This window comes from Neomonachus schauinslandi, chromosome 3 (assembly GCF_002201575.2).
Source record: "Neomonachus schauinslandi chromosome 3, ASM220157v2, whole genome shotgun sequence".
NCBI lineage: Eukaryota > Metazoa > Chordata > Mammalia > Carnivora > Phocidae > Neomonachus > Neomonachus schauinslandi.
The window spans coordinates 51,955,424-51,982,725 of NC_058405.1; the positions used below are offsets into that span (position 1 = coordinate 51,955,424).

Sequence of the window (27,302 nt, forward strand, 5' to 3'; positions counted from 1 at the left end):
TGAGAGACAGAGAGCAGGAGAGGGAGGAGGGTCAGAGGGAGAAGCAGGTCTCTTTCCCTTATTTATTATTTGTTTTAATTTATGCTAATTTCTGTGTTTACATTGTTCTTTCATTTGATTAGCTAGTCTAGGAAACCTGTTTTTTTCCTGTGGTGTGGGTATATTCTCCTTTCTTCTCTTTCTACCTAATTTCAGACCTGTATGTCTTCCCTGCTGAAATCCATTTTGAGAGCTTGGTATTTCTTGATCTACTCTCCTGTAGCTCAAGGTTCAGAGTGGGGACCAGGATAGAGCTCAGCTGGCTGTGGGTGACTGCTTTCATCCCATAGTAGGGTTCACTCCATCTTGTCAGGAAGGTCTCTTCATACCCTTCAACTTTGGCTTCCCCTGATGTAGCGTTGAGACCTAGGAAATGCAAAGCCCTGGCCTGTGTGGGTGTCTCGCAGTGGTTGTTAGGGACTTCTCTTCACCCAGCTGTTTCCCCTGACTTTTCCTGGGCCTGCTGCCTTACATTCTCAGCCAGGGAATTCATAGAGTTAGACTGATTCACCTCTTTCCCCCAGGATGGTTTCTTGGGAGTGACGTAGGGGTTAGAAGCCTGTGAAACCAGCATCTCGTTTCTCTGCCTGGCTTCTGCTATTTGAACTTTATGGCATGAAGTCCTACCTTTCTCTTTTGAAATTGATCGTTTTTCTGCGTTTTTACTGCTTATTCTTATAATAATTATTAATTTCATCATGCGTTGAGGGAGAAAGTATGTGATTTGCTTTACTTTGCCTTCTTCTCTATAGTAATGTTATATTTGTTTGATTGCAGAGAATGGGGAGAAGGAACCCCCGACAACACTGCTCTGGGTTCAGTATTTCCTGGCACAGCACTTTGATAAACTTGGGCAGTATTCTTTGGCTTTGGATTATATTAATGCTGCAATTGCTAGTACTCCAACTCTAATAGAATTATTCTATATGAAAGCAAAAATTTACAAGGTAAAATTTTAGTCATGTTTTTCAATAGTTGATGAATTTGACACTTTAAGAATCCCTGGAGTTTTTTCTATATTTAAAATAACTTCTAGGGTACCCTGATAATCTATTTCTAACACTAATAATCCTAGGGAGTTTTATGTTACATAGTGGTATAATCAGTGTATTAATCAGTGGTAATCCCTTGATACATCTCTTAGTAAATGTGAATTGTAATTTATCTGAAGATTTCTAGATATATTTGACAGAAATGGTACCAAATTTCTAGTTTGTCTTTATCAACTTTTTCTATTCATATTTACCCATAATCTCTTAGTCATAAATACTGTGGTTTCTTTAATACTTTCATTTCTTAAAGCATATAGGTAATCTCAAAGAAGCTGCAAAGTGGATGGATGAAGCACAATCTTTGGACACAGCTGATAGATTCATCAATTCGAAATGTGCAAAGTATATGCTTCGAGCAAATATGATAAAAGAAGCAGAGGAAATGTGCTCCAAGTTCACAAGGGTAGGAAATACCATTCGTGAGCATGTACTTTTCTGAGTTAGTAAAATTAAATTTCAGCTCTATGATGATTTGTGAAGTTTGCCACTAAAATTCAAAAGAATTCATTTTTTGTTACTATTTGTATGAATCCCATCTAGGTCGAGTCCTGAGTATGGTTTCTTCCTGTGGTTGAGTGTGTGTGTGCTTCTGGTGGCAGATGGTTGGAAGACAGTACTAGGAACAGAATACCTTTATACACAAACAAGCAATATGCCAGACTTTGGTGCTTATGTGTAATATTCAGTTTACAACTTTTTTGTCTCATTAGTAACTTGTGGCAGCTTTTTAATTTCTCTTTTACAGTTGTTTCAGAACTGCTCATAGAATTCTTTCTATGTAGAACTAACATTTGTGGGGGCGCCGTGGGTGGCTCAGTCGGTTAAGGGTTCAACTGTTGGTTTCGGCTTAGGTCATGATCTCAGGGTCGTGAGATCAAGCCCCACGTCAGGCTCCACTCTCTGCAGAGTCTGCTTGAGATTCTCTCTCTCTCTGCCGCTCCCCCTACTCGCATGCGCATGCTCTCTCCCTCTCAAATAAATAAATCTTTTTTAAAAAAAAAGGACTAACATTTGTGGACTGTAGTCTCTGGCATTTTAGAATTTAAATTCTCCAAAATCGTTGGGCTAAACATCTATTCCTTTCCTTTCCCTCCTTCACCATTCTTACATATCTTTTACCACATGGACTTTCTATCTTGTTATGAAAATAATAAGTTTATGGTTAAAAATATATGTAGACTAGGGGCACCAGGGTGGCTCAGTCGTTAAGCATCTGCCTTTGGCTCAGGTCATGATCCTGGGGCCTTGGGATCGAGTCCCGCATTGGGCTCCCTGCTCAGCGGGAAGCCTCCCACTCCCCCTGCTTGTGTTCCCTCTCTTGCTGTCTCTCTCTCTCTGTCAAATAAGTAAATAAATAAATAAGTCTTTAAAAAAAATATATATATATATGTAGACTAATGGAACAGGTAAGGTCAGAAACAGATTCACGCATATTTGGAAACTTGGTATATAGCCAGAGGTGCTTTCAGAATCAGAGCTGGAAAGACATTGCTGACACAATGAGTTATTTGTATTGACAAAATGACATTCTTCTAGTGCACATAAATCAGTTGCATCTTGATTAAAGAAAGTATTGTAATTCATCTTTAGAGTTTGAGGTAGGAAGCATTTCTTAAGGCACTGAAAACCTTAAGTGTAAGAGTAAAATTAATATATTTGACCATATTAAAATTAAAGTTCACCTATAACAAAAATAACCATAAGCAAAATAAGAAGGTAGGCCATAGAATTGGAGAAGGTATTTCCAGTCCATATGATGGAATAAGAATTTATAAAGACTCCACAAAGAATTCACTGAAATAGTTATTTAATACACATTGAATGTGACTTTGAGGCATAATGCGGAAACCATGTTTCCAAGTGTAATTTCCTACCTTTAATGAAGATACTTGGGAGTAAATGATTTTTACCTACAAGTGCACATTACATACACAGTGGAGGGCTTTAGTGCTGGTGTTTGTGAGTAAGTGATTTTAGATGAAAGTAAGTTGGTACTGTGCCCTGTGATACTAAGGTATTCCTAATACAGTCCCAGTGTACCACCTTCCTTAAATGTTAACTAGATTCTGGTTGTGTCAGGGTGTTTATAAAAACCTCCTGTAATTTAGAAGTCACAGAATAGCTTGAGCTTTTATTGTGAAAATTTAACTACTTAGAAGAATGTCATAGAAACAAAAGTACACTAAACCTCAATAAGAAAAAGACAAGAGAAACATGGGCAAAGCATGTGAATAGTTGGTTCACAGAAGTGGAAAATGGAATGCCCAAAAAAGTTGCTTTCATTAGTAATCAGGGAAACAGTAAGATCTCATTTTGTACTATCAAAGTGGCATAAATTTAAGTCTGGTGTTAGTAGGTATTGATAAATAATCTGTCATATATACAGATATCTCACGTATATGCATATATGTTATATATATGAAATATATGTTATGTGTATTTATTAGAGAGAGATAACAAATGGTGTATAGGTAGTAGCCTTTTATGAAAATTTAAATGTGTAATATATTTGTGTGTGTATGTGTATATATCTGTGTGTGTGTAATATGTGTATATATGTGTGTGTATATATATATATATCTCACTCATTTAAATTTTCATTAAAGGCTACTACCTATACACCATTTGTTGTCTCTTTGTCATCATAAAAATGGCTTTTTCTTCTGAACCTGTCTGAATTCTACTTTCTCATATTTAGAGTAATGCAAATAATTTGTATACCATTTGTAAGGGGAAATAGAAAGTAGCTTTAACAGTTACTAAGCACTGAGCTAAGTACTTTATATCCATAATCTCACTTAATCCTACCAGTCCTCTGATATCATTAGTCCCATGTTACAGTTTGTGTGGTTTTTTTTTAAAGATGTTATTTATTTGACAGAGAGAGACACAACGAGAGAGGGAACACAAGCAGGGGGAGTGGGAGAGGGAGAAGCAGACTCCCCGCTGAGCAGGGAGCCCGATGCGGGGCTCGATCCCAGGACCCTGGGATCATGACCTGAGCCAAAGGCAGACGCTTAACGACTGAGCCACCCAGGTGCCCTAGTCCCATGTTATAGTTAAGAAAATATTTAGATGATCAGGTACTGTGCCAGCTGGAGATCAGCCAGCTAGTCATTCATTTTGGAGCCAGGATTCTAGCTTAGGGGTCTCTGACACTAAAACCCATGTTTTAGAATTGTAATAGGAGCAGAAACTGTACTGACTAATGTTTCTGAAATTCACATGCCGCAGGATCAACAGATGCAAAATGGGAGATGTATTGTGGGGGAAAAGCATTGGCAAGAATGATGGGTATCAGGTTAGGAGAAAGAAAAATAAAATGAGGAAAATCATGATAGTGTTTATGTTCACGTAGCACTGAACCATGTGTTGGCATTTTGCAGCAAGGTGATCGAGGCTCTGAAGGGGTCACATAGTACATAGTGCTGGGGCTCACATGCTTCCATGCCCTTCGCACTGCAGCACAGTTTTGGAGATGGGAAGACGGTACAAGAATAGATGTAAAAGCAGCAGTGTTTGTGCAGAAGAGAACCACCTGGAAGGCCAGAGCGGAGATGAGAAGGAAAGTGCAAGTAAAACGAGTCTACAGAACTTAAGTTGAATAAGTCCAGTGATTTTAAAAACCAACATGCACATGTGCACCCCAAGCCACACTCAGCCAGGATGTGTCTGAAAAGGCACCACAGAATGAGGAAGAAGGGGAAGGGTTGGCTGTTTGAGGAGAGGAGTCTCTGAAATATGTGGTCCAGCTGGCTTGTCAGAATTGCGTCTGGTCATCTACTCTTGACAAGTCCTGCTGGATGGAGAGCTGCTTCTGTTGGGCCAGTCTCGTTCCTTGGCCAGGCGTGTCCGTAATGGTGGTGGATAGCCCTCTGAGCCAGAGGAGGAAGACTGCTAATCTTCAACAGTCACTTCACGTCTGATTATAAGTGATTCTATCTGATGCTAATAAGTCAGTGAAGTGGCACATTTCCTTCTTGCAGATTTTCCACAGGTTTGTTAGAGTTTTTGTACAGAGTTGCTGATGCAAGCTGGACAGTTCTAGTTAGGAAAGATTTTCAAATGAAAAATAATGTAGATTTCTTACAAAAATATGTAGTTATCAAAAAATGGAAAATATATACAACCATAAGGAAGAAATAGCATACACCTATAATTCCATTTACTGAGAGATAACCAGTTTTTATACTTTTAATGAGAATGCTGAAAATTGAACTGGTCACCCAAAAATGAGTGTGAAAAAGAACTGAAGACTGAAATTATTTATGTACATGTACCTTTATCATCTTCCCTGGTGGGGCACATAAAATATATTTGAAATAACTCTTGTAAATTGTGACAAAGCTTCAGTGGCCTTCCATTGAAACTAGGTACTTTAGGTCTTACACTCTGCTCAGAATTCTCATTGAACCCGAGTTAACAAGTATTCTTCACAAATACCCTTATTTGGCTTCGTCAGTCACTGCAAATGAGAGGAGCTGGCATGGAACAGGAAGCAGACACATGGACATGAAGAAAGTATCAACCGATAGCCTCGGATGAAGGGAGGAGACTGGGACCCTGGAAAGCAGGCTTGGAACTATTCCTAACAGATTCAGCAATCATGGGTGTACATCATAGTGACCCTGAGCCATCAAGGAAAGGCTAAACAGCGTCTGCTTAAAAAGAAGATAGGCAATGCTTCATAGAATAATGGTTCATTCATTCATTAAGTAGGCTTCACGCCCGGCATGGAGCCCAACACAGGGCTTGAACTCAACCCTGAGATCAAGACGTGAGCTGAGATCAAGAGTCAGACACTTCACCAACTGAGCCACCAGGCGCCCCTGTCTTAAATAGTTTAAATAAAAGTTTTGGTGTTCAAAAACTTAGCTTCAGCCATCTGATGTCTTTTCTGGGTAGAGTGTTGAATACCCTGACAGAGCTGGGTAAATTAAGACGTTATGTAATTTCGAATCAGCAGGAGCCTTTGGAAGCACCCTGAGATATTTGTTTATTGCTATTTATTGTCATAGTAATACTTGTAGCCATAGTCGTAAAAGAGAAAATGAGGTTTTTAGGATCTCGTTTATTGTTTGCTTCCCATATTTATGAATGCTTCCTTTTCAGGAAGGAACATCTGCCATGGAAAATCTAAATGAAATGCAGTGTATGTGGTTTCAAACTGAATGCATTTTGGCTTACCAGCGTTTGGGGAGATACGGGGATGCCTTGAAAAAATGCCACGAAGTAGAAAGGGTAAGTTGTAGAATTTTGACTTTATTTTTCTCCTGTAAGGTGATGAAAAAAGCAGGTTGATTTCTACATGGGATCATCTACCTGTTCTAACTACTTTGGAAACTTCATTGTGAAAAAAAAATCTGGATCTTTTTAGCCTTTCAGACATTCAGAAGTTGTGAACAAACAGATGACTGCTTTTTTGATCCTCAGATGGTTATGATTGTGACATGTCTACATAATTTGGTCTGCGGGAAGAAGGAAAAGATTGATTTATCAAGCCATTCTTGCTGCTATTAACATATATTCAGAATTTGTATTTCATAATCGGGCCATTGTTTGATTTCATCACTAGCCCAGCAGGACACACAAGCTGATGGCCACCTCTTTCCCGTTTACGTCAGGATCTGCTCTGTAGTCAGCCTCTCTCCAGTTTGTCTTCCCAGGATATTTGTTCTCTTCGAACAGCAGTCTGTGGCTGCTTTGCAGGCTTATTGTATTACTTGCTGTTAGGATTATGTGTGATGTGCCTTAGTTGAGGGGACTTTTCTTTTCCTTTGTGTGAATTTTGTTTTCCTGTTCTTTGTCATCTCTGAAGCACTCTCCTTCCAAATGGACAACAGGAGGAAAAGAGCCACAAAAGCGCGCCTGAGGCAGTCCTCAGCAGCCCTCAGTTGGGGGCTCAGTCGGCACCACTGCTCCCATGCTGACGCAGTCAGGTGAGCCTGATGTCTGCACTCGGCAGTCACTTTGGCCTTTTTCCCGTGTGAAACTTCTGACGTGACCCAGGAGAAAGGCTCAGTCTTAGGGGGTGGCTTTTGCTGGGAACTGGAACGAGGATTCTGCCTGAGCCCTTTCAGAAATAACCTAGTCTGTTTGTTTGTTTGGGGGTTTCTTTGTTTTCTTTTTAAGCCTGGGTTTGATGGCTCTATCTCTGGGGAAAATCCTCATCTTCTCCTTGAAAGATAGAAAGCCCTCAGATGATACGTGAAATATTGAGGCAATATCTGAGCCTTCTCATTTAAATCCGGCTCTTATTTCTGTGATAAAACCCTAGATCACGAGCTTGTTTCAGCACTCCTAGATGACTAGCACTTCAAACACATTCTTCTTGTTATTGAGGAAAGATAACATTCGTATGAACCAGGACGTTCTCGGTGAACAATAGATTATTTCCTGAATGAAGAAGATACTTATGGATCAGTAATTCCATTATGACCATAGCTAGAAATTTATCACATTTTCTGTGAAAGTGAAATTTGCACATCCTTAGGATCATTATATCTCCAGCTTCAGCCCCACTCCTCCTAACATCAATGACTACATATTCCTTTGTAATATTTACTGAGGATTGTTAGAATATGATGAATAGCTGTTCCATTACTACGTTTCATTTAGATTATACTCTCCCTTAAATTTATAGTGATGTTGGCTGAGTAACATGAAATAAAATTCTGTAATGTCAGATCAACTATGTCTAGTTCAAGAAATATGATTTGACTGGTAGAAAGCATTTTTGAAGAAAAAAAATATAGAAAATCATGACTATCAGAGATTAAAATACGGCAGAAATTGTCACCTTCTGTTCATGTTACATAATTACTGCTAGAAACTTTACTGTTTTTATTTCGGATTTGTTAGTGCTTGAGGAGAGAAAGAACTAGACACAAATAAAAAAAAAAAAAAAAAAAGGAGCTGGGGTGCCTGGGTGGCTCAGTCGTTAAGCGTCTGCTCTCGGCTCAGGTCGTGATCCCAGGGTCCTGTGATGGAGCCCTGTGTCGGGCTCCCTGCTCCGGGCTCCCTGCTCGGTGAGAAGCCTGCTTCTCCCTCTCCCACTCCTCCTGCTTGTGTTCCCTCTCTTGCTGTCTCTCTCTGTCAAATAAGTAAATAAAATCTTAAAAAAAAAAAGGGAGCCTATTCTTATGCCACTTGTAAGCTAGTCTTTTATAGTGAGTAATTCATAGTAAAAGTAAGGCTTAACTCTACTAGTGGTTTTATGTAGAAATGTGAATGCTTAGTACAAATAGGGTGATTAAATATTTATTGGCTGATTAATGCTAAAATTCATTTCTAATAAAATTAACATCGAAAAGAATTCTTAATGTAATTTGTAAGGATTTAAGAGTAATTACAGAATTCACAGATTTTTTATGATAAATATTGTGCATGAGTTGCTTTTGTGCCTGGATTTTAAGTATTTTAGTAAAGAAATGAGCACCTTTCAGAAATAAAACTTTGCAATTTACCTTCACCTTCAATGAATACAGATAAAAGTTCCGGCTCTTATTCTGTGATAAAACCCTAGATCACGGAAGAAGAAAAAGGCCTTTCTTCTGCCTTCAAAAATCCATTCAAGAATTCTCCAAGGGCGGTTTCAGCTATGACACATATTGCTGTGAGCTTTTAGTAATTGGATTTAGAATGTTAGAATTCTGGAATGGTCCAGTGTAGTCCTTGTTCTGCTTTCATCTTGCCCTCCCTCAGAGGATTGTAGGATTATATGTAAAGGTTATGAAGTCCAGCCCAGTCTGTTTAGAACTTGAGTTTTATTAAAAACAAAACAACCATCCTCAGAATATTGGATATAAACTTGTGTTCAAAATAATTTTAAACTATTTTATCTTTTAAGAATTTCTTTCTTTTCCTTTTTTTTCCAGGTGATTAGTTTCTCATCATTTTAGTGTGCTGGTTTATATCTGAAACAGAGCAGCAATATATATTTCTAAAACTTTATGATAAGATCTAGGATTTCTGATAGATCAGAACCATAGGCAGTTCATAATGTGATCTTCTAGTGCATCTTAATCTTGATCCAATTGACATGTGCTTTATAATGACAGATTTTCTACAAAGGGCATGGAGTTGCGTACTACCCTAGTTGGTCTGGTTATTATTTTTGAGTCAGAGGGTTTTGTTGCCTTTCTGTGTAAGAGCTCTTGTTGGTCTCCTCCAGCAACTCTGAGAAGTAATGGAGTGGGAGATTCTGGGTGAGAAGAGAGGAACCAATAGGGAATTCTTAAAGGAGTCCACACTTTTAAACTGTGACTAGCATTTCTTAATTCTCCACTGACTTGTCTTACTTTGATTCAAGCCTAATTTTGACAAGTTAAGCAATTCCTGCTGGCATTGCCCTCCCCTCCTCCACCCCAAAAGAACTAGTAGTTTATGTTGAGGGGAAAATTGAGTTAAAAGCCTGAGCTATATGTTAAAATTTGGGTACCTAGTTTCTGCAGAAAGCTGATAGGTGACCATATTGTGTTACTGTTTGGCTAAAGTATGGAGAAACTAACTTCACCTGTTTGTGTCAGCTAGTAGATTTTTATGTTTTATAAATCTGGAGACTTAAAAAAAAATCACCCCAAGGTTGTGTAAGGGAGATTTTGTGGTGATGGAGTAGTTCTGTGTCTTGATTGTGGTGGTAGTTACATGAATCTACATATGTGATAAAATCACCTAGAACTATATACCCACATTGTACCAATGTCAGTTTTTTGGTTTTGTTCTCAAACTGTTGTTATATAGGATATAACTTTTACGGGGAAACTGAGAGAAGAGTATACAGGGTATCTCTATGCTACCTTTGTAACTTTCCCTGAATCTATAATTATTCCAAAATAAAAAGTTTTTTAAAAAAAAAAATCAAGCTAAGATTATTTAGTTGTTTCTAAGTAGGATTCTGCAATATAGCATTTCTTCCCAAAGCAAAATTATTTTGTTAGTATCCTCCTTTTTCTAATGTACTCCAGCCGTATCCTGTCCACCACTGTTAGCTTACTATAGAGTGACCAACATCCAGGTTTGCCTGGGGCAGAGCACGTTCTTAAGACACAGGGCTTTCATTGGAAAACCGGGAAAGCCGCAGACAAACTGGGATAAGTTGGTTACCCTATGTATGGAAGACTAACTGGAGAGAGGCAGCCTGTGGGCTGTTGCTGATAAAGAGGCGGCTTAAATGTTTGTGGTTCCCTCCGGCTCCCTCTAAGACTGAACTTAGCGTCTGTATCTGCTAAAGCTGCTAGAGTATCTCTTGAAACTTGTGTCTGCCTTTTTACACATAAATGTTTCTCAATTTTAAAAAAGTCCTGTAATCTCTTAGATGTTGTCATCGCATTATGTATTCCTTGATTTTTGGCGCTGCCATTTTTCCTCAGTTGTATTGAATTTTAAGATCTTATGGTGCTAGACATAACTTGATTTACGTTAACCACGAACAGCTCTATGAAATACGTAATCCTTTGATTAAAAAAAAGGTTCATGTTAATTCTTATGAGTTGGTTTCTTATTGATGAGAGGAATGCAATTTTAAAATATAACCTATTAAAGCATGATTCTTAAAGTTATCAGCTAATGTTAAAGGTTCATTTTTCCCCCCCCTCCACACTGTGTATTTTTATTCTTTTTATCTTAGAATTTTTCCCTTAAAGTCTCAGGTACTTAATGTAATTCTGTGTATAGAGTATTTCTAATTACCAACACAACTAAAATTATGAAATGATGTGGACAATTACTAATGTGTCTTCTGCACAGTGAGTTACTTTGGCCCCCAGGACAGAGGACAGATGAAGTAGGAGAAGAGCTTAATCTGGTCTTGTGTATTGAATCATTCATTTTTCTGTGTATTTTTGGAGAAGCTAAAATAGAGGAAAAGTAAGAAGATGGAGGTAGAGATGCATATAGGAAAGAAAATAAAAGTATACATTGTTTTGAAGTAGGGATGTTAATTGTCTTCTTGCCATGTAAGGAATTAGTTCTTTAACTTCTGGGGCTATCGACCCTTTGCGAATTGAATGAAAGCCTTGAACTCTGTCCTTAGGAAAATGTTATTATGCTTGTTTATACATAGACTACAGATTAAGAACCATTGCTAAAATGGAACGTTGGTAGATTAATGGGAGTTTATTGAATGAGAAAAAATCATAATGCTCTGTGTCCAGTGAAATTTAAAATATCTTCTTATTTGATTCCTTAACAACTTTATGAAATTGGCCATATAGATTTCTTTCTCCTCACTTAAATATTTGAGGCTGTAGGAAATTAAGAGGTTACACATGCCTGATAAGTAGCTTCTCTCTTGAGTTGGCAAAAATTGTGCTTACTGAATGTTAGGCCCTATGCCAGGCAGTAGGGATAGAGATGACAGGGCTTACCCTCAGAGAACTTAACAGTTGAGTAGAACAGTCTGATTTGTGAACACTTACTGTGAACCTATATGTATTTGACCTTCATTCAGAACTCTGTTTAACTCTGCCATGCTGATTTTTGGGGAATACTGAGGAGAAATATTTCATTAGAGCGAAAAATGAATATGTACTGATTACAGAGTTTAAAAAAATCTGATCATCTAACTTACTACACAGAAATTGAGTATCATCACAAAACATGATTTATAGGAAATGGCTGAGGATTGTTGTAACAGAAGCTTACATTGAATACAAAGAACAGTTTGATGTCTTTTGTAGTGTTAAGGACTGCCCACTTCGAGAGGGCAACTAAGTGAAATTGTGACTGTTTACATTGTATTAGGGGCTTTTATGATTTTCTTTTTAGAAATAGACATTATTGACATATATGTAAGGGATAATTTTATGGTTTTTTTTTTAAAGCATTTTTTTGAGATAACCGATGATCAATTTGACTTCCATACATACTGCATGAGAAAGATGACCCTTCGTGCCTATGTTGACCTTTTGAGATTAGAAGATATACTCAGAAGACATGCCTTCTATTTCAAGGCTGCTAGATCAGCGATTGAAATATACTTGAAATTGTATGATAACCCCTTAACCAATGAGAGCAAACAACAAGAAATAAATTCAGGTAACTGAAAAAGGAACTTACTTTAAAAGGATTGAAAAAAACACTACATTTCAGAATGTCATTAGCATAAACAACATATAGAAAAGCATATTGTCAAAACATCAGGTAGCTTGTATGCTAAAAAAAAAAACGGGCGGGGGAGGGGGATGCTTAGAAAAAGTCAGCCGGATTGTGTTCTGTAGCTGACACTTCTAAACAGCCCTAATGGATGACTTGCAATCTTATTTATTTAAAGATTTTTTTTTTTTAAGTAATCTCTACACCCAGCATGGGGCTCAAACTCACAACCCCGAGATCAAGAGTCCCACATTCCACCGACTGAGCCAGCCAGGCTCCCCGCAATCATTTTTATTTTTATCTTCAGTAAAGCCAATTAGGGAAAAATAGAAATGTCTGGGTTCTTTTTCTTTCTTTCTTTGTTTTTTTTAAACAGCTGAGCCCCTTTGGGAAAAATACATATTTACAACTTCTAGTGCCTAGTTGATTGAAAAAAATAATGCCATTGAGAACATATGTACAGATTTTTATTCACTAAAATGTTAGTATCTATAAATATTTGAGAGAGAGTAGCATGGAGGCAAATTTCTGAACAGATCACAAGTATGTGTAAATGCATTGTCTCACTTACCCTTGATATATTCCAAGAGGATTGTTGGTGTCATCACCCCACTACATGCAGACTGGGACTTGAGACCCAGCAAGATGAAGTGATTTGCCCCAAGTCATGTTGTGTAGGAGGTGGAACTGGGCCAAAATTGATTGATTTTATTTTATTATTAATTTTTATTATGTTTTAGAATTAATTTTAGTTGATGCAGTGTCCTCTGGTTGCCTTCTGTGTGCCAGGGTATGTGCTAGGCAGTGGGACTACACGTTCTACAAACCTCTCTGGGGCGCCCGGGTGGCTCGGTCGTTAAGCGTCTGCCTTCAGCTCAGGTCATGGTCCCAGGGTCCTGGGATCGAGCCCCACATCGGGCTCCCCCTGCTTGTGTTCTCACTCTGTCTCTCTCTCGCTGTTTCTCTCTCTGTCAATTAAATAAAATCTTAAAAAAAAAAAGCAAACAAACCTTTGTATCCTTGCCCCTTCCCCCTTTCCCCTCTTTAAGCTGTATTGCTTTAAATACAGTACTGTGTATTGCAGAAGAATGTGAGGAAGATGGAAACCTTGATTTAGAATTTGTATTCATTTGGATATTTATAGAAAACCTGTCAGCCAAAGAGTTGAAGAAAATGCTCAGTAAGCAAAGAAGAGCTCAGAAAAAGGCTAAACTGGAAGAAGAGAGAAAGCATGCAGAAAGGGAACGCCAACAAAAAAATCAAAAGAAAAAAAGAGATGAAGAAGAAGAAGAAGCCAGTGGTCTCAAAGAAGAACTTATACCTGAAAAATTAGAAAGGGTGAGATGAATTTGCTGTCTTTATTTGTAGGATTTATGTTATTTGGTTCTGTTCTGGTCATGAACGTGTTGTAATTAAATCTAGAGATTGGAAGCCATTTTGTAATATTTCAAAGTCATTATGATAGTAGTTAATTGTTTTTGAGAAATAATATGCAAATTTTGGTTAATGCAAATTATACATAGAATTGTAGTTGTGGTGGGCAGCATAGTGGCCCTTTAAATCTGGCCTCATTCCAAATCCTGAAATTTGAGAATGTGTTACATTACATGGCAAAGGGGAATTAATGTGGCAGATGGCCTTTATTAAAATAAGGAAGTTCGCCTGGATTATGTGGGTGAACCCAGTATAATCACAGTGGGTCTTCAAAGTAGAGGGAGACAAAAGAGGGGGTTGGAGTGGCATGAGGAGGATTCAGCCCTCTGTTAAGTGGTTCTGAAGAGGGAATGAGGGAGCCACAAACGGAGATTGTGGGCAGCCTTGAGAAGCTGAAAAGGGCACTGAAACACACTCTTCCTTAGAGCCTCCTGAGGGGACGTGGTCCTGCTGGCGCCTTGATTTTTAAGCCCCCCAGACCCATGTTGGACTTTAGACCTACAGAACTGCCAAGATAATAACTATGTGTTGCTTTTTATTGACACTCAAGTTTTGGTAATTTGTTACAGCTGCCAGACAATTATCTATTACATCTGTAAACACAGATCTTGATAGGTTTTAGCTACAAAGAGAAAGCACTTCATCTCTGGGATTTTCTCAAAGTGTCCATAGTTATTTAGGGATCAGATTTAGGGAAATATTTAACTTTCAGGTTTATTTACTGTGGAATCTAGTATAAGGATTTTATTTTATTTTTTATTTTTTTTTTATTTTTTTTTTAAGATTTTATTTATTTATTTGACAGAGAGAGACACAGCGAGAGAGGGAACACAAGCAGGGGGAGGGGGAGAGGGAGAAGCAGGTTTCCCGCGGAGCAGGGAGCCCGATGCGGGGCTCGATCCCAGGACCCTGAGATCATGACCTGAGCTGAAGGCAGACGCTTAACGACTGAGCCACCCAGGCGCCCCTAGTATAAGGATTTTAAATTGGTCATTTTTTCCAGTTACATGATGCAATTGTATTTGCCTCCTTACTTTAAATGTTTCAAGAATAAGGGCTCTCAGTATTTGGTGTCTCATCTCCTTAGTCTATGGAATAATTTCTTGGACTTTTTGGAGTTTTATGAGATTATATTAATTTTATGATCATAAAAACAATAGAGCTATTTCCATTTTGAAATTATTGACTATTTATTTTGAATTTGTTTACAGATGATAGTTTTAAAATGTTTTCTTGCTTATTTGGTCATATAAAGAGAACTGTAAATTATTTTAGATATGTGTTAATATGAGATTTGGGGGGAAATTTAACTTGTGTAGCTGTTTTTAAATGTAATAATTTTCCTTTCTGTTTCAAAATAGATTGAAAATCCATTAGAAGAAGCTATCAAATTCCTTATACCTCTTAAGAACCTTGTTGCTGATAACATTGACACTCATCTATTAGCATTTGAAATATATTTTAGAAAAGGTAATCGTTTGAATTCAGTTGTTAATCCTTATTATATTGGTGACCAGATTCAGTGTAATCTTTATCAGTTAGATTGGTTTTCTTTTCATTTGTTAGAGTTCCATTTCAGCCTTCCACAAAGGCTCCCAATCCCTTTTTCCTTTGCTACTCAAAACTTTACAGGGCGATCAGTTAGAATATTATGATTAAATCCATTCTGAGAATAGTTCAAACAGTCATACAGATTGTTTACCTGAAGCATTCAATTCTACATGATTTCAAGCTTTCCTTTAGAAAATAAAAGTTGTCTTTTATAACAAAGTCAGTTTTGAATTTTGCTTATGAATGTTACAGGAAAGGTAACATTTTGTTACTGGAATTTAAGTGAGGCTAAAATAAAGTGACTAAAATAACATACATAAATATTGATACTGTTAACCTTTATATTTTTTTCTGAAATAGGGAAGTTTCTGTTAATGCTGCAGTCTGTCAAACGAGCTTTTGCTATCAACAGTAATCACCCATGGTTACATGAATGTTTAATTAAATTTTCTAAATCTGGTAAGTATAAAAAAGGTAATATTAATGTAAAAGCAAATATGACAGTTCAGCAGTCTTCCATTAAGCTGGACATTAAAGAGATTGGCAGAAAAAGGATAATATTTATAGTGCATCGGGCGCCTGGGTGGCTCAGTTGTTGGGCGTCTGCCTTCTGCTCGGGTCCTGGTCCCAGGGTCCTGGGATCGAGTCTCACATTGGGCTCCCTGCTCAGCGGGGAGCCTGCTTCTCCCTCACCCACTCCCCCCTGCTTGTGTTCCTGCTCTCACTATCTTTCTCTGTCAAAAAAAAAAATCTATTTATAGTGCATCTATAAATTAAACATGCTAGCAAAGATATGCTAGAAATTAGTGCATTTTTAAGCTAGAATGTATTTATATTCAAAAGGAGCAATATTTTTACTATGTAAAATATATCAAGCTTAATAATAAATCTAAATGTATTTCAGTTGATTTTGTTTCAAAGGACAGATTAAAAAAATTTTTAATTTCAAATGTTTTGTTTTTATAGTGTCTAATCATAGTAACCTTCCAGACATTGTGAGCAAAGTTCTATCTCAAGAAATGCAGAAAATATTTGTCAACAAGGATTTGGAAAGTTTTAATGAAGATTTTCTCAAACACAATGCTACCTCTCTTCAGCATCTGCTTTCAGGTCAGCGTCTGACTCCCGGGGTTAAAACATTTATGGAAGGGGTTAGAATGTGATGAAAATAAAAGTTTGGAAAGATGTTCAGCCTTACAAATTATCATAGAAAAAGAAATGAGCACAATACCATTTTTGATCTTTCAGATTAAGAAAGGTTTTTTTTGTTTGGGAAAAGGAGATGAAAGTATGGTGAAGACATGGTGAATAAGCACTCTTGTTTTTTGCTGCTGAAAGTGTAAGCTGGCCCAGCCATTTAGGAAAGCAGTCTGTCATTCTTAGTAAGAGTTCCACATCAGGGCGCCTGAGGGGCTCAGTCTGTTGAGTGTCTGACTCTTGTTGGTTTCGGCTCAGGTTATGATCTCAAGGTCCTGGATTGAGTCCAGTGCAGGCTCTGCGCTGAGGGGAATCTCCTTGAAATTCTCTCCCCCATCCCCTCATGCATGTGCGCACGCGTTCTCTCTCTCTCTCTCAAGTAAATAAAATAAATCTTTTTTTTTTTTTTTAAAGATTTTATTTATTTGAGAGAGAGAGAATGAGAGAGAGAGAGCACATGAGAGGGGGGAGGGTCAGAGGACGAAGCAGACTCCCCGCCAAGCAGGGAGCCCGATGCGGGACTCAATCCCGGGACTCCAGGATCATGACCTGAGCCGAAGGCAGTTGCTCAACCAACTGAGCCACCCAGGCGCCCTAAATGAAATAAATCTTAAAAAAGATTTTTTAACTGCTCATTTTTTCTTTAATCTATGTGTACATTAATGCTTTTATTATGTAAAAATATAGCTGAATTTTGTTGTAGCTATTGTTTTATTCCTATTTTCTCAGTCTTTTTTTTTTTTTAGATTTTATTTCTTTATTTGCTAGAGAGAGCATAGGTGAGAGAGAGTGAGCGAGAGTACAAGCAGGGGGAGCTACAGGCAGAGGGAGAAGCAGGCTCCCTGCTGAGCAAGGAGCCCGATGTGGGACTCGATCCCAGGACTCTGGGATCAGGACCTGAGCTTAAGGCAGCCACTTAACCAACTGAGCCACCCAGGTGTCCCAATTTTCTCAGTCTTAAAATAGCCAAAAAAAAAAAGAGCTTCACATTATCTGTGATTTTTGGCTGTAGTTATACTTTTATAAATAATTTTGAAGAATTAATCCAAAGCAGAGATAGAGCTTTAAGTGTAAAGATGTTAACTGAAATGCTGTGTGTGAGTGTGGGAAATAGAATGGAAACAAATTTAATGTATGTCTAAGAAGAGAGGAAATAGTAGTAGGTTTGTAATGAAATGGAAAACCAGGCAGTCCTGTAAAATGATGTTTATTCAGAAAATTTGTAATAACAGGGGTAAATAATTTTATAATACATACACAGAACTAACATACAACATAATCTCAACTATGTAAAAAAAAAATAAATTTGGGATAAAGGCTGAAAAGAAATACATATGGAAGCTTAAGAGGTTGCCTTCGTGGTTTGTGGTTATGAGTAATTTATTTTTTCTTGTATTTTTTCTACTTTATGTATTTTGTATTTCTTTTTTTTTTTTTTTAAAGATTTTATTTATTTATTTGAGAGAGAGAGAATGAGAGACAGAGAGCAGGAGAGGGAGGAGGGTCAGAGGGAGAAGCAGACTCCCTGCTGAGCAGGGAGCCCGATGCGGGACTCGATCCAGGGACTCCAGGATCATGACCTGAGCCGAAGGCAGTCGCTTAACCAACTGAGCCACCCAGGCGCCCCTGTATTTTGTATTTCAAGGATTTATTTATATCCTCCCTGTTACAGGAAGGATTTTAGGCAGTTTATACAAATTCATAAAATGACAAAATGGCATGGATGGACAAGATGATAAACTGGACAAAAGATTGTGGAAAAGGAATTGGGGACAAAATGAAGTATATAATATAATTAACTATGCTCCTACAATAAGCCATATACTTAAATATTTCAACCTAAGTTTTCTTGTTCTACGGGGAAACTTCTTGATTCTGATGTCTGTGGAAAAAAACCCTATGAAAAATTACGATTTCTTGGTAGTAAGGGCAGATAAGAATGTCTCTTCAAGAATACAGGATAATGAAGGAAAGCATTTCTTTATTGTTATTATGGGAAATGCCTTCCCAAATATGTGAAATTCTCAGGAAAAGTAATTTTGCCACATAAAAATAAAAACCGTAAAGAAAGTCAGAAGGCTGGGGCACCTGGCTGGCTCAGTTAGTAGAGCATGTGACTCTTGATCTCAGGGTTGTGAGCTCGAGCCCCCTGTTGGGGGAAGAGATTACTTAGTAAGTAAAAATTAAAAAAAAAAGTCAAAAGGCCAATCGGAAAAAAAATTTACAGATATGCAATTAATAAAAAGCTAATAATATATGTAGAGCTCTTGTAAATTAACAATAAACAATATAAATTGATAAAAGCCCAAGAGAAAAATGAGCATAGAGTACGGACCAGGAGATATAGGAGATACAGACATGGAGAAAGAGGTTATTTGAATGAATACCTGTTGTCTTCATTGTGAAAGGGAAGACTTCACAGGTGAATTCTACCAAACATTTAAAGAGGAGTTAATACCTATTCTTCTCAAACTATTCCCAAAAATAGAAGAGGAAGAAAAACTTCCAAATTCATTCTATGAGGTCAGCATTACCCCAATACCAAAATCAGATAAAGACAGTACAAAAAGAGAACTACAGGCCAATATCCCTGATGAACATAGATGCAAAAATCCTCAACAAAATATTAGCAAACCAAATCCAACAACACATTAAAAAATTGTTCACCACGATCAAGTGGGATTTCTTCCTGGGTTGCAAGGGTTTAGTATTTGCAAAACATTGCATCAATGAGAGAGAAAGGGTAAACACCATATGATCATTTTAGTGGATGCAGAAGAATATTACGTAGGAATAGGGATAAAAAAAAAAACCTTTAAAAACTACTTATTTTTTTTGTGAACATGCAAACATTTTCCTTTTGTCCCTCTGCCAAAATTCTCTGTGACAGTAATTTTTTCCTTAGTTGTTTTATTTGAGGATATCATCTTTAAAAAATGATTTTAGCTGAAATATTGATTGATGCTACAGGGTAACCCATATTTATATTTTGAGTTATAGCATTTTAGGGGGAGGGGTGGTTGTTAAATCTGGTCTCCTGGTAAGCGTTTGACAACCATCTCTTTTTAACAGAAGAAACCCTGATGTGCAGCATTTTGCCATAATATAAACACTCCCATTGTGGTCCCAGTCTGTCAATAGGGTGTCATTGAATTGGGAGTTGGGCAGAAACTTTGCATCTGGCTCCCAAGTCCTGGTAGGAGCCAGCTCCAACCCACTGCTGCTTAAACACTCGGAACCTTATTTTAAGTTACTGTTCGATGTCAATCAAATAATTTTAAGATCTAGGAGTTCACTCATTTTGTAGTGTCTTGTTATTTCAGGGGCTAAAATGATGTATTTTCTGGACAAGTCAAGGCAAGAGAAAGCAATTGCTATTGCCACTAGATTGGATGAAACAATAAAAGATAAAAATGTAAAGGTAAGATTTTTCAGATTGGTTTCTACAAATTTATGGATACTGAGTGCTCTGACAAAACATGTGTCTTTACAACAAAATGCTTGAGTGGACCTTCAGAGTTAGGTCTGGATTTGGATCTCAGCTCTAGCAGTTAACAATATTTGTCACACGCGTTAGGCAAATTTCCATTTCTTGGCTTGCTCTTCCTCATTTATAAGATAAGGATGAAAATACAGGCATACCTAGGAGATATTGTGGGTTCAACTCCAGACCACTGCTGATAAAGTGAATAGCACAACAAAGTGAGTCCAGTGAAGGTTTTGGTTTCCCAGTGCATATAAAAGTTACGTTTATACTATACTGTAGTCCGTTAAGTGTGCAATAGTGTTATGTTTGAAAAAACAATCTATATGCCTTAATTAAAAAAAAGTTTATTGCTAAAAAATGCTAACCATCATCTAAGGTTTCAGCGAGTTGTAATCACTGATGACAGATCATCATAACAAATATAATAATAGTGAATAAGTTTGAGATATTTGCAAGAATTGCCAAAATATGACACAGGGACACAAAGTGAGCAAATACTGTTGGGAAAATGGTACCAACAGACTTGCTCGACACAGGGTCCGCCATAAGCCTTCAATTCGTAAGACACACAGTATCTGCAAAGCACCACGGAGCGAGGCATAGTAAGCCCTCAGTAAATGGCAACTAGGGTGGTTAATAAAGGACTTTTTTTTTTTTAAAGAGACATTTTCATTTTAGTGATCAGTTTCGGAGAGTCACTTTTTCAAGTATTAGAATTTTACCATTTTTTTAAGGCTTTGCAGAATTGATTTCTAAAATGTTCCAGTTCTAAACTGAGGGTTGTTGGAGGGGGGGTTGGTGGGGGGATGGGGGATGGGGTTACTGGGTGATGGGCCTTGGGGGGGGCACATGATAGGATGAGCACTGGGTGGATTGTGTGCAGCCGATGAATCCCTGAGCTCTACCTATGAAACTAATGTTAATTAATGGAATTTAAATTTAAAAAAATAAAAAATAATAAAATGTTCCTGTTTTGAGGTGATTACTTACTGTGAGTAGCAAGAAGTTATTTTACACTGAGGCCTTGCCAGTGTTCTTTTGTTTAATTAACACATTGCATCTTTTGATTATTAAAGTGATTAGTAACCAACCTTTTTTCTTAAAAATTATTTTTATTCTCGCCTTTTTTGATAGACTTTATTAAAGGTTTCCGAGGCACTGCTTGATGGCAGCTTTGGGAACTGTAATTCCCAGTATGAAGAATACAGGGTGGCCTGTCATAACCTGCTTCCTTTCACTTCCGCTTTCCTGCCCGGTGTGAACGAAATGGACGGCCACAGTGTGGCACTCAGCCATACAGCTAACTGTGATGCCTTGGCAAACGAAATTTGAAATCCCATAGAAAGTTGACTCCTGTAAGACTCAGAGCTGAATTCAGATCAGGGTTTCCTTTTCAGGGTGTATTTTCATATAGGTATGAAATGGAATAATGGGATAGAATTTGTAAATGGAGTATTTGGTAAACTTACTTTATCCTTTATCTGACTCTGCCAATTTACATAAACATCTGTTGAAAATTACCTGTTTATACTTGTACAGTTTTCTTAAATTTTCCGATTATCAGCATTGTGATGGATGCTGTCACTTCTGTATCATAAATATAATTTCTTATTAAGCTAAGTTGTATACAGCCCCACTGTATTATTTTCTTGAAACCCTGGTTTCAGAATCTGTGTTTTGATGTTACGGGTTTGTTGTATTATTATTTGCTTGCTTTTTAATTAAAGCACATCAGTTTTAAAGTGTAAGCTGTATGTTAAAAACAAGATGAAACTTTTTTTTGGCAGACATAGAGGTTTATTTTAAAATTTATTTCAGTTTGCCCTTTTTCCACCTTAATTTTTTCATGATTTACCATTTCCTTCTTAATATCCATGAAAATGATACTTTCTATTGAATAAGAGTACTCCAGTTTTATGTAGATGATTCAGAATGTGGCGATTGGTTTGCCTCCTAATCATGGAAAGTCACTGGTAAATTTGTTGCATATCCCTAGATCATTCTTTTAAAGACCCATGGGTAAGAATTATGCTATCTTGATTAAATTGCTTCATGTGTTAACAAATAATTTATATCTAAGTGGTGTGCTTCAAGGGAGCAGAATAGGGAAGAATACAAATTATAAGGAAACATTCTTACTCTTATAGCCATGCATTGACTATTAAATACGTTTTTGTATCAGCAAAATGAGAATTTAAACTATTTTTAGTTTAACTATTAAAGCATTGTTGAGCAATATTTTAGGGGGGGAGTATAGGTTTTCGTTTTATCTTGTACAGAAAACAATAATGGAATCATTCATTATATTTCTTTCAGAACTGTGTAAATATGTCTAATATTAATACATCCCTTTAAGGCAAATATGAATTCAAAAAGGGAGATTTTATTTAGAGAAGCCATTCTAATTAAAATGGTTTTCCTTTGCCCTAAGCTATTTAGATTCATAATTGTTAAGAGAAAAAAAACTCACTGTAAAATAATGCCAACCTATATAATACTGTAATAAATTATTTTGTACACAGTTGCTTATTTGTATTTGTGTTATTATTTCACATAAAATATTTTTGCAAAATGTTTTTTCTTTGAAGGACTAAAAACTTAATCATCTTCATTGTTACAAGTTTATAAAAAAGAAAGTTGGTTATTAAAAAATAAACACCTACCAATAAATTCTGGTGCCACAGCGGCTTGGCTTCTTTTGAGCGTTTTAATAATTTTCGAGCTTGGCAGTCCTTGTCACTAAGTGATCCTGGCAAACATGTAATTCATTATGTTACTTTCAGCAAGATGCCACTTGCGTAAATGATTCCCATTAATCATAATGTGGAAATCATGCTGGCAGCGGCAGTCTTTTATTTATTTCTATTTTTTTCAGTGGCAGTCTTGTTACAGGGTGGATACACTTGAAATGGGAGGAATTGGGTTCACGATCTGGAAGGCAGGATAAAGGGTGAAATCCAGTAGTGTCTGAGACAGTGTATGGAGGTTGTATCTGTTCTCCTCCCTACTCCCATCCCACTTTGAGTATAAACATCCTATAAATCTGGGATAAGGGCAGGGATCTTTTTAGTTAAGGGAGGCAGGGGTGTGTCATGTTCCCCCATCTCCTACCTCCACCCTGCCTCCAGCCTTGGCAGAGGCCTTTTACATTTCAGAAAGCTAAAGGAGAGGCATCTGAGAACCAAGTACTTGGAGAAGTCTCTAGTCTCAAGAGAAAAGTGTGAAGTCCTTTGTCCTGGGTGATCCTGCCAAGATTATCATAACAGCTAGGAAAAGACACAAAGATTCAAAAACATTTTTTTTTTTTTGCTCTTTTTCTAGTTTTCTCAGAAGCTTAGATTATTGCTTTAGATCTTTCTTCTCTAATACATGCATTTAGTGCTATAAATTTCACTCTAAGCACTGCTTTGCTCCATCCCACAAACTTCAATAAGTTGTATTTTCATTTATCTCAAAATACTTTTAAATTTCTCTTGAGACTTCCTTTTTGATGCCTGTGTTATTTAGAAGTGTTTTGTTAATCTCCAACTATTTGGAGATTGCTCAACTATCTTTCTGTTACTGATTTCTAATTTAATTCCATTGTAGTCTGAGAGCATGTTTTGTGTGAATTCCATTCTTTTATATTTATTAAAGTGTGTTTTATGACCCAGAATGTTCTCTGTCTCGGTGAATATTCCATGTCAGCTTGAGAAGAACATGTATTCTGCTGTTGCTGGATGAAGTTATCTGTAAATGTCACATCCAGTGGACTGATGATGCTGTTGGATTCAACTATATCTTGATTTTCTGGCTGCTGTATCTGGCCATTACTGATGGAGGGGTGTTGAAGTCTCCCACTGTTACTGTGGATTTGTCTATTTCTCCTTATAGTTCTAGCAGTTCTTGCTTTATGTATATTGATGCTCTGTTGTTAGGCACACACACAATTAAAGATTGTTATGTCTTCTTGGAGAATCACCCCTTTAACATTATGTGATGTTTCCTTTATCCCTGATAATTTTTCTTGTTGTGAAGTCTGTTTTGTCTGAAATTAATGTAGTTACTCCAGCTTTTTTGAAAAATTGATGTTAGTGTGGTACGTCTTTCTCCATCCCTTAACTTTTAATCTGTGTCTTTACATAAAGTAGATTACTTATACACAGCATATAATAAGGTCTTGTTTTTTAAAATCCATTCTGATTGTTTTTAATTGGTATGTTTAGACCATTCACATTTCAAGTGATTATTGATATAGTTGCATTAATATCTACCATATCTGTAACTTTCCATTGCCCTTGTTCTTTGTTTTAAGAATTTTCCAAAATTAATTACAGACAACAAGCCAACAGATCCAGGAAGCTCAGAGAATACCAATTCAGATAAATACCAAAAAACTATACCTAACCAAATTATATTCAAACTGCAGAAAATAAAAGACAAAGAGAAAATCTTATAAAAAGTCAGAGAAAAACAAACCCCACTTTATCTTTAAAACAGCATGGATAAAAATTACATCAGACATCCCTTTAGAAACCATGCAAGCAGAAGAGAATAGAGTGAAATATTAAAAGTGTTGAAAGAAAAAACCCACCAGGCAAGAATTGTGTATGCAATAAAATTATCCTTCAAAAGTGGCAGAGAAATAAAGACTTTCTCAGACGAACAAAAATTGAGGGAATTTGTCACCAGTAGACCTGTCTCATATGCAATGTTAAAAATTCTTCAGAGAAGGAAAATGATATAAGAGAGTTAAATTACGTAAAGAGAAGAGTGTTAGAGATGGAATAAATGAAGGTAAAATACAGTGTCTTATTTTGAATAACTTATTTCTTAATCTTTAATCGATCTAACATAATGGTTTCTCAGAATAATAAGAGCAACAGCATATTGGATGATTACATCTTACGGATAAGTGGTACGAATGACCACAGTGTCATATGAGACAGGAGGGAGGAACTGGGAATACTTTCTTACAAGGTACCTGCACTACCCATGAAGTGGTATAGTGTTACTTGAAAGTTAGATTAGTTGTCCCAAAGAATCCAAAAACACTAATTCAAAGGGATACGTGCATCCCTGTGTTTATAGCAGCATTATTTACAATAGCCAAGATACAGAAGCCACCCAGGTGTCCAATGATTGATGAAGGGATGAAGAAGATGTGGTACACATACACAATGAAATATGACTCAGCCATCAAAAAAAATGAGATCTTGCCATTTGCAACAACGTAGATGGAGCTAGAGAGTATAATGCTAAGCAAAATAAGAGAAAGATAAATACCATATGATTTCGCTCATATGTGGAATTAGAGAAACAAAAGGAAAAAAAGATCAAGAAACAGACTCTTCACTATAGAGAACAAACTGATGGTTACCAGAGGGGAGGTGGGTGGGGGGATGGGTGAAAGAGGTGATGGGGATTAAGGAGGGCACTTGTGATGAGCACTTGGTGATGTATGGAAGTGTAGAATCACTATGTTGTACGCCCGAAACTAACGTAACTGTATGTTAACTAACTGGAATTAAAAACTGTAAAAAGAACGCTAAATTAGTTGTAAATGTATATTGCAAACACTAGGGCAACCACTTAAAAAATTGTAAAAGAAGTATAATTAATATGCTAAGAAAGGAGAGAAAATGAAACCATATAAACCGCTCAGTTGAAACGAGAGAAGGCAGAAAAAGAGTAGATCAAAAACAAAACGACTCCCCCCAAAAAACCCAAACAAAAAACAAAACGGGCAATGAATTGAAAACAGTTTCTATCTATTCTCTGTCTGTCTGTATGTCTGTCTCATCTAGTTTCTGTCTATCTGATCTGCAATGTCCAGTTTGGTAGGCCTAGCCACACGTGGCTACCAAGCGCTTGGCTGTGGCTAATGTGTCCGAGGAACTGGATTTTAAATTCTATTTAAATGTAAATAGCCACAGATGGCTAGTGGCTACCACACCAGGGACATCTGTCTAATAGTTCTTCCCACAGGGGCATCTTTTTGCAAGTCAGCCCCCCAGAGGAATGCCTTTTTCAAATCCCTTTGAAGGCAGCTCTTCGTGCTAGCAGCTGGGGGGCTTCTTTGGGTTCTCCATTCACTGAGCTTGACTGTAAGCTCCTTAAGGTCCCCGAGCCGGTCGGTCTAGAGGGGGAAGCCCAGAGCTCAGCCCAAAGTAAGTCTCCATAATGCTGTCAATGGGTGCTTCCACACAAAGTGCTGTCACTAATCTATTTGACTGTGGCAGGTGCCCTGCAAGAGAGGCATCAACACCCTCATTTTCCAGGACACTAAAGCCAGTAGAGAAACCAGCCTTTCCCAGGGTCACACAGCTTTTCAGCAACAGAGCAGGATTCAAACCTGCTCCTTCCAACTTGGCATCATGTTCCTTCCCCTCTGTCACGATGCTCAGTAATCGTGTGTCTTCCTCACCCATCTGGCTCTGTTTGTGTTTAAAGTCTCATTGTCTCAACAAGAGAGCCAGTTCCCTGAGGGCCGGGCCCACACTGAGCCCACCGTGGGGGCTCCTGTTTGTCCCCTGACATACTTCTTTCCCAGTGAGCGCACTCACGTGTGGTTTCAGGGCTAACATTGTGTTGCTGGAACCCTTTGAAGTACGCTGTTAGTTCATTGTTTCCCCACTGGAGGGCAAACTTTTCCAGTTTTATTTACTTTTCTGATTTCTTCAGAATTACAAGAACCAGCGTAGAAGGGCCTGGGTTGTTTTCTATGTTTTCATTGTTTCAGGGAAATTAGATGGTTTCCATGCATGAGAAGTTGTGTAATATATACATTTCTAGTTCCATATATCCTGATAGCTGCCCTCTGTAGACACTACAAATTCCAGATGCAGCCTTTGTTACGTGGAGAGCGCCCCCTGCCCCGTGGTTTGCAGGTGTGGTGGAGTTTTGTGCGGCAAGAGGGTCCTGGTCTGAGTGGAGGAACCTGCTCTCAGGCAGGCCCCACCCGCCCTTCTTCTTTGCAGTGAGGAGAGTTATCAAGGCGATGGGAACTGCATGGTTCAGTGTTCTCAAGCTGGACTCCCTCAGAGTCATGGATTGTGCCAGACCCATGTTGGTGACCTCACAGGTACCTCCCCTGGCCCAGAGGGAGTCCCCTGGAGCCCAGGGGAAGTTATGCTCGGCAGCCTTCTAATTAGAGGGTAGAAGTAGCCACGGTTCTGTGCACCATTTAGTGAACTTGGCCCTCTTCCTGGGCTCAAAAGTCTAGACAATGAGAGTTTTGAATGTGGGACAAAAGTGAACCAAGCCCTTTTCTTAAAAAATATTTATTTACTTATTTATTTTAGAGAGAGCTGTGAGTGGGGGTGGGGAGCAGAGGGAGAGGGAGAATCCGCAAGCAGACTCATCCCGGGACCCTGAGATCATGACCTGAGCTGTAACCAAGAGTCAGCCGCTTAACCGATGGAGCCACCCAGGCGCCCAAAAGTGAACCAAGCCTTTTCGTGCACCCG

At 37.8% G+C, this 27,302-nt stretch overlaps 1 protein-coding gene across 1 annotated transcript in view; it reads left to right on the top strand.

The window, feature by feature from the left end:
- Positions 1 to 22,378, top strand: part of NAA16 (N-alpha-acetyltransferase 16, NatA auxiliary subunit) — a 67,410-nt gene extending 45,032 nt beyond the window's left edge. Inside the window, exons 11-20 of the mRNA XM_021697832.1 lie at positions 817 to 986; positions 1,342 to 1,494; positions 6,204 to 6,332; positions 11,915 to 12,128; positions 13,330 to 13,523; positions 14,981 to 15,089; positions 15,531 to 15,629; positions 16,137 to 16,280; positions 19,691 to 19,788; positions 20,989 to 22,378. Coding sequence (XP_021553507.1) covers positions 817 to 986; positions 1,342 to 1,494; positions 6,204 to 6,332; positions 11,915 to 12,128; positions 13,330 to 13,523; positions 14,981 to 15,089; positions 15,531 to 15,629; positions 16,137 to 16,280; positions 19,691 to 19,788; positions 20,989 to 21,186 — 1,508 coding nt within the window. The 3' untranslated portion in view covers positions 21,187 to 22,378. The remainder of the gene's footprint in view (positions 1 to 816; positions 987 to 1,341; positions 1,495 to 6,203; positions 6,333 to 11,914; positions 12,129 to 13,329; positions 13,524 to 14,980; positions 15,090 to 15,530; positions 15,630 to 16,136; positions 16,281 to 19,690; positions 19,789 to 20,988) is intronic.
- The last annotated feature ends 4,924 nt before the right edge of the window (positions 22,379 to 27,302 follow it).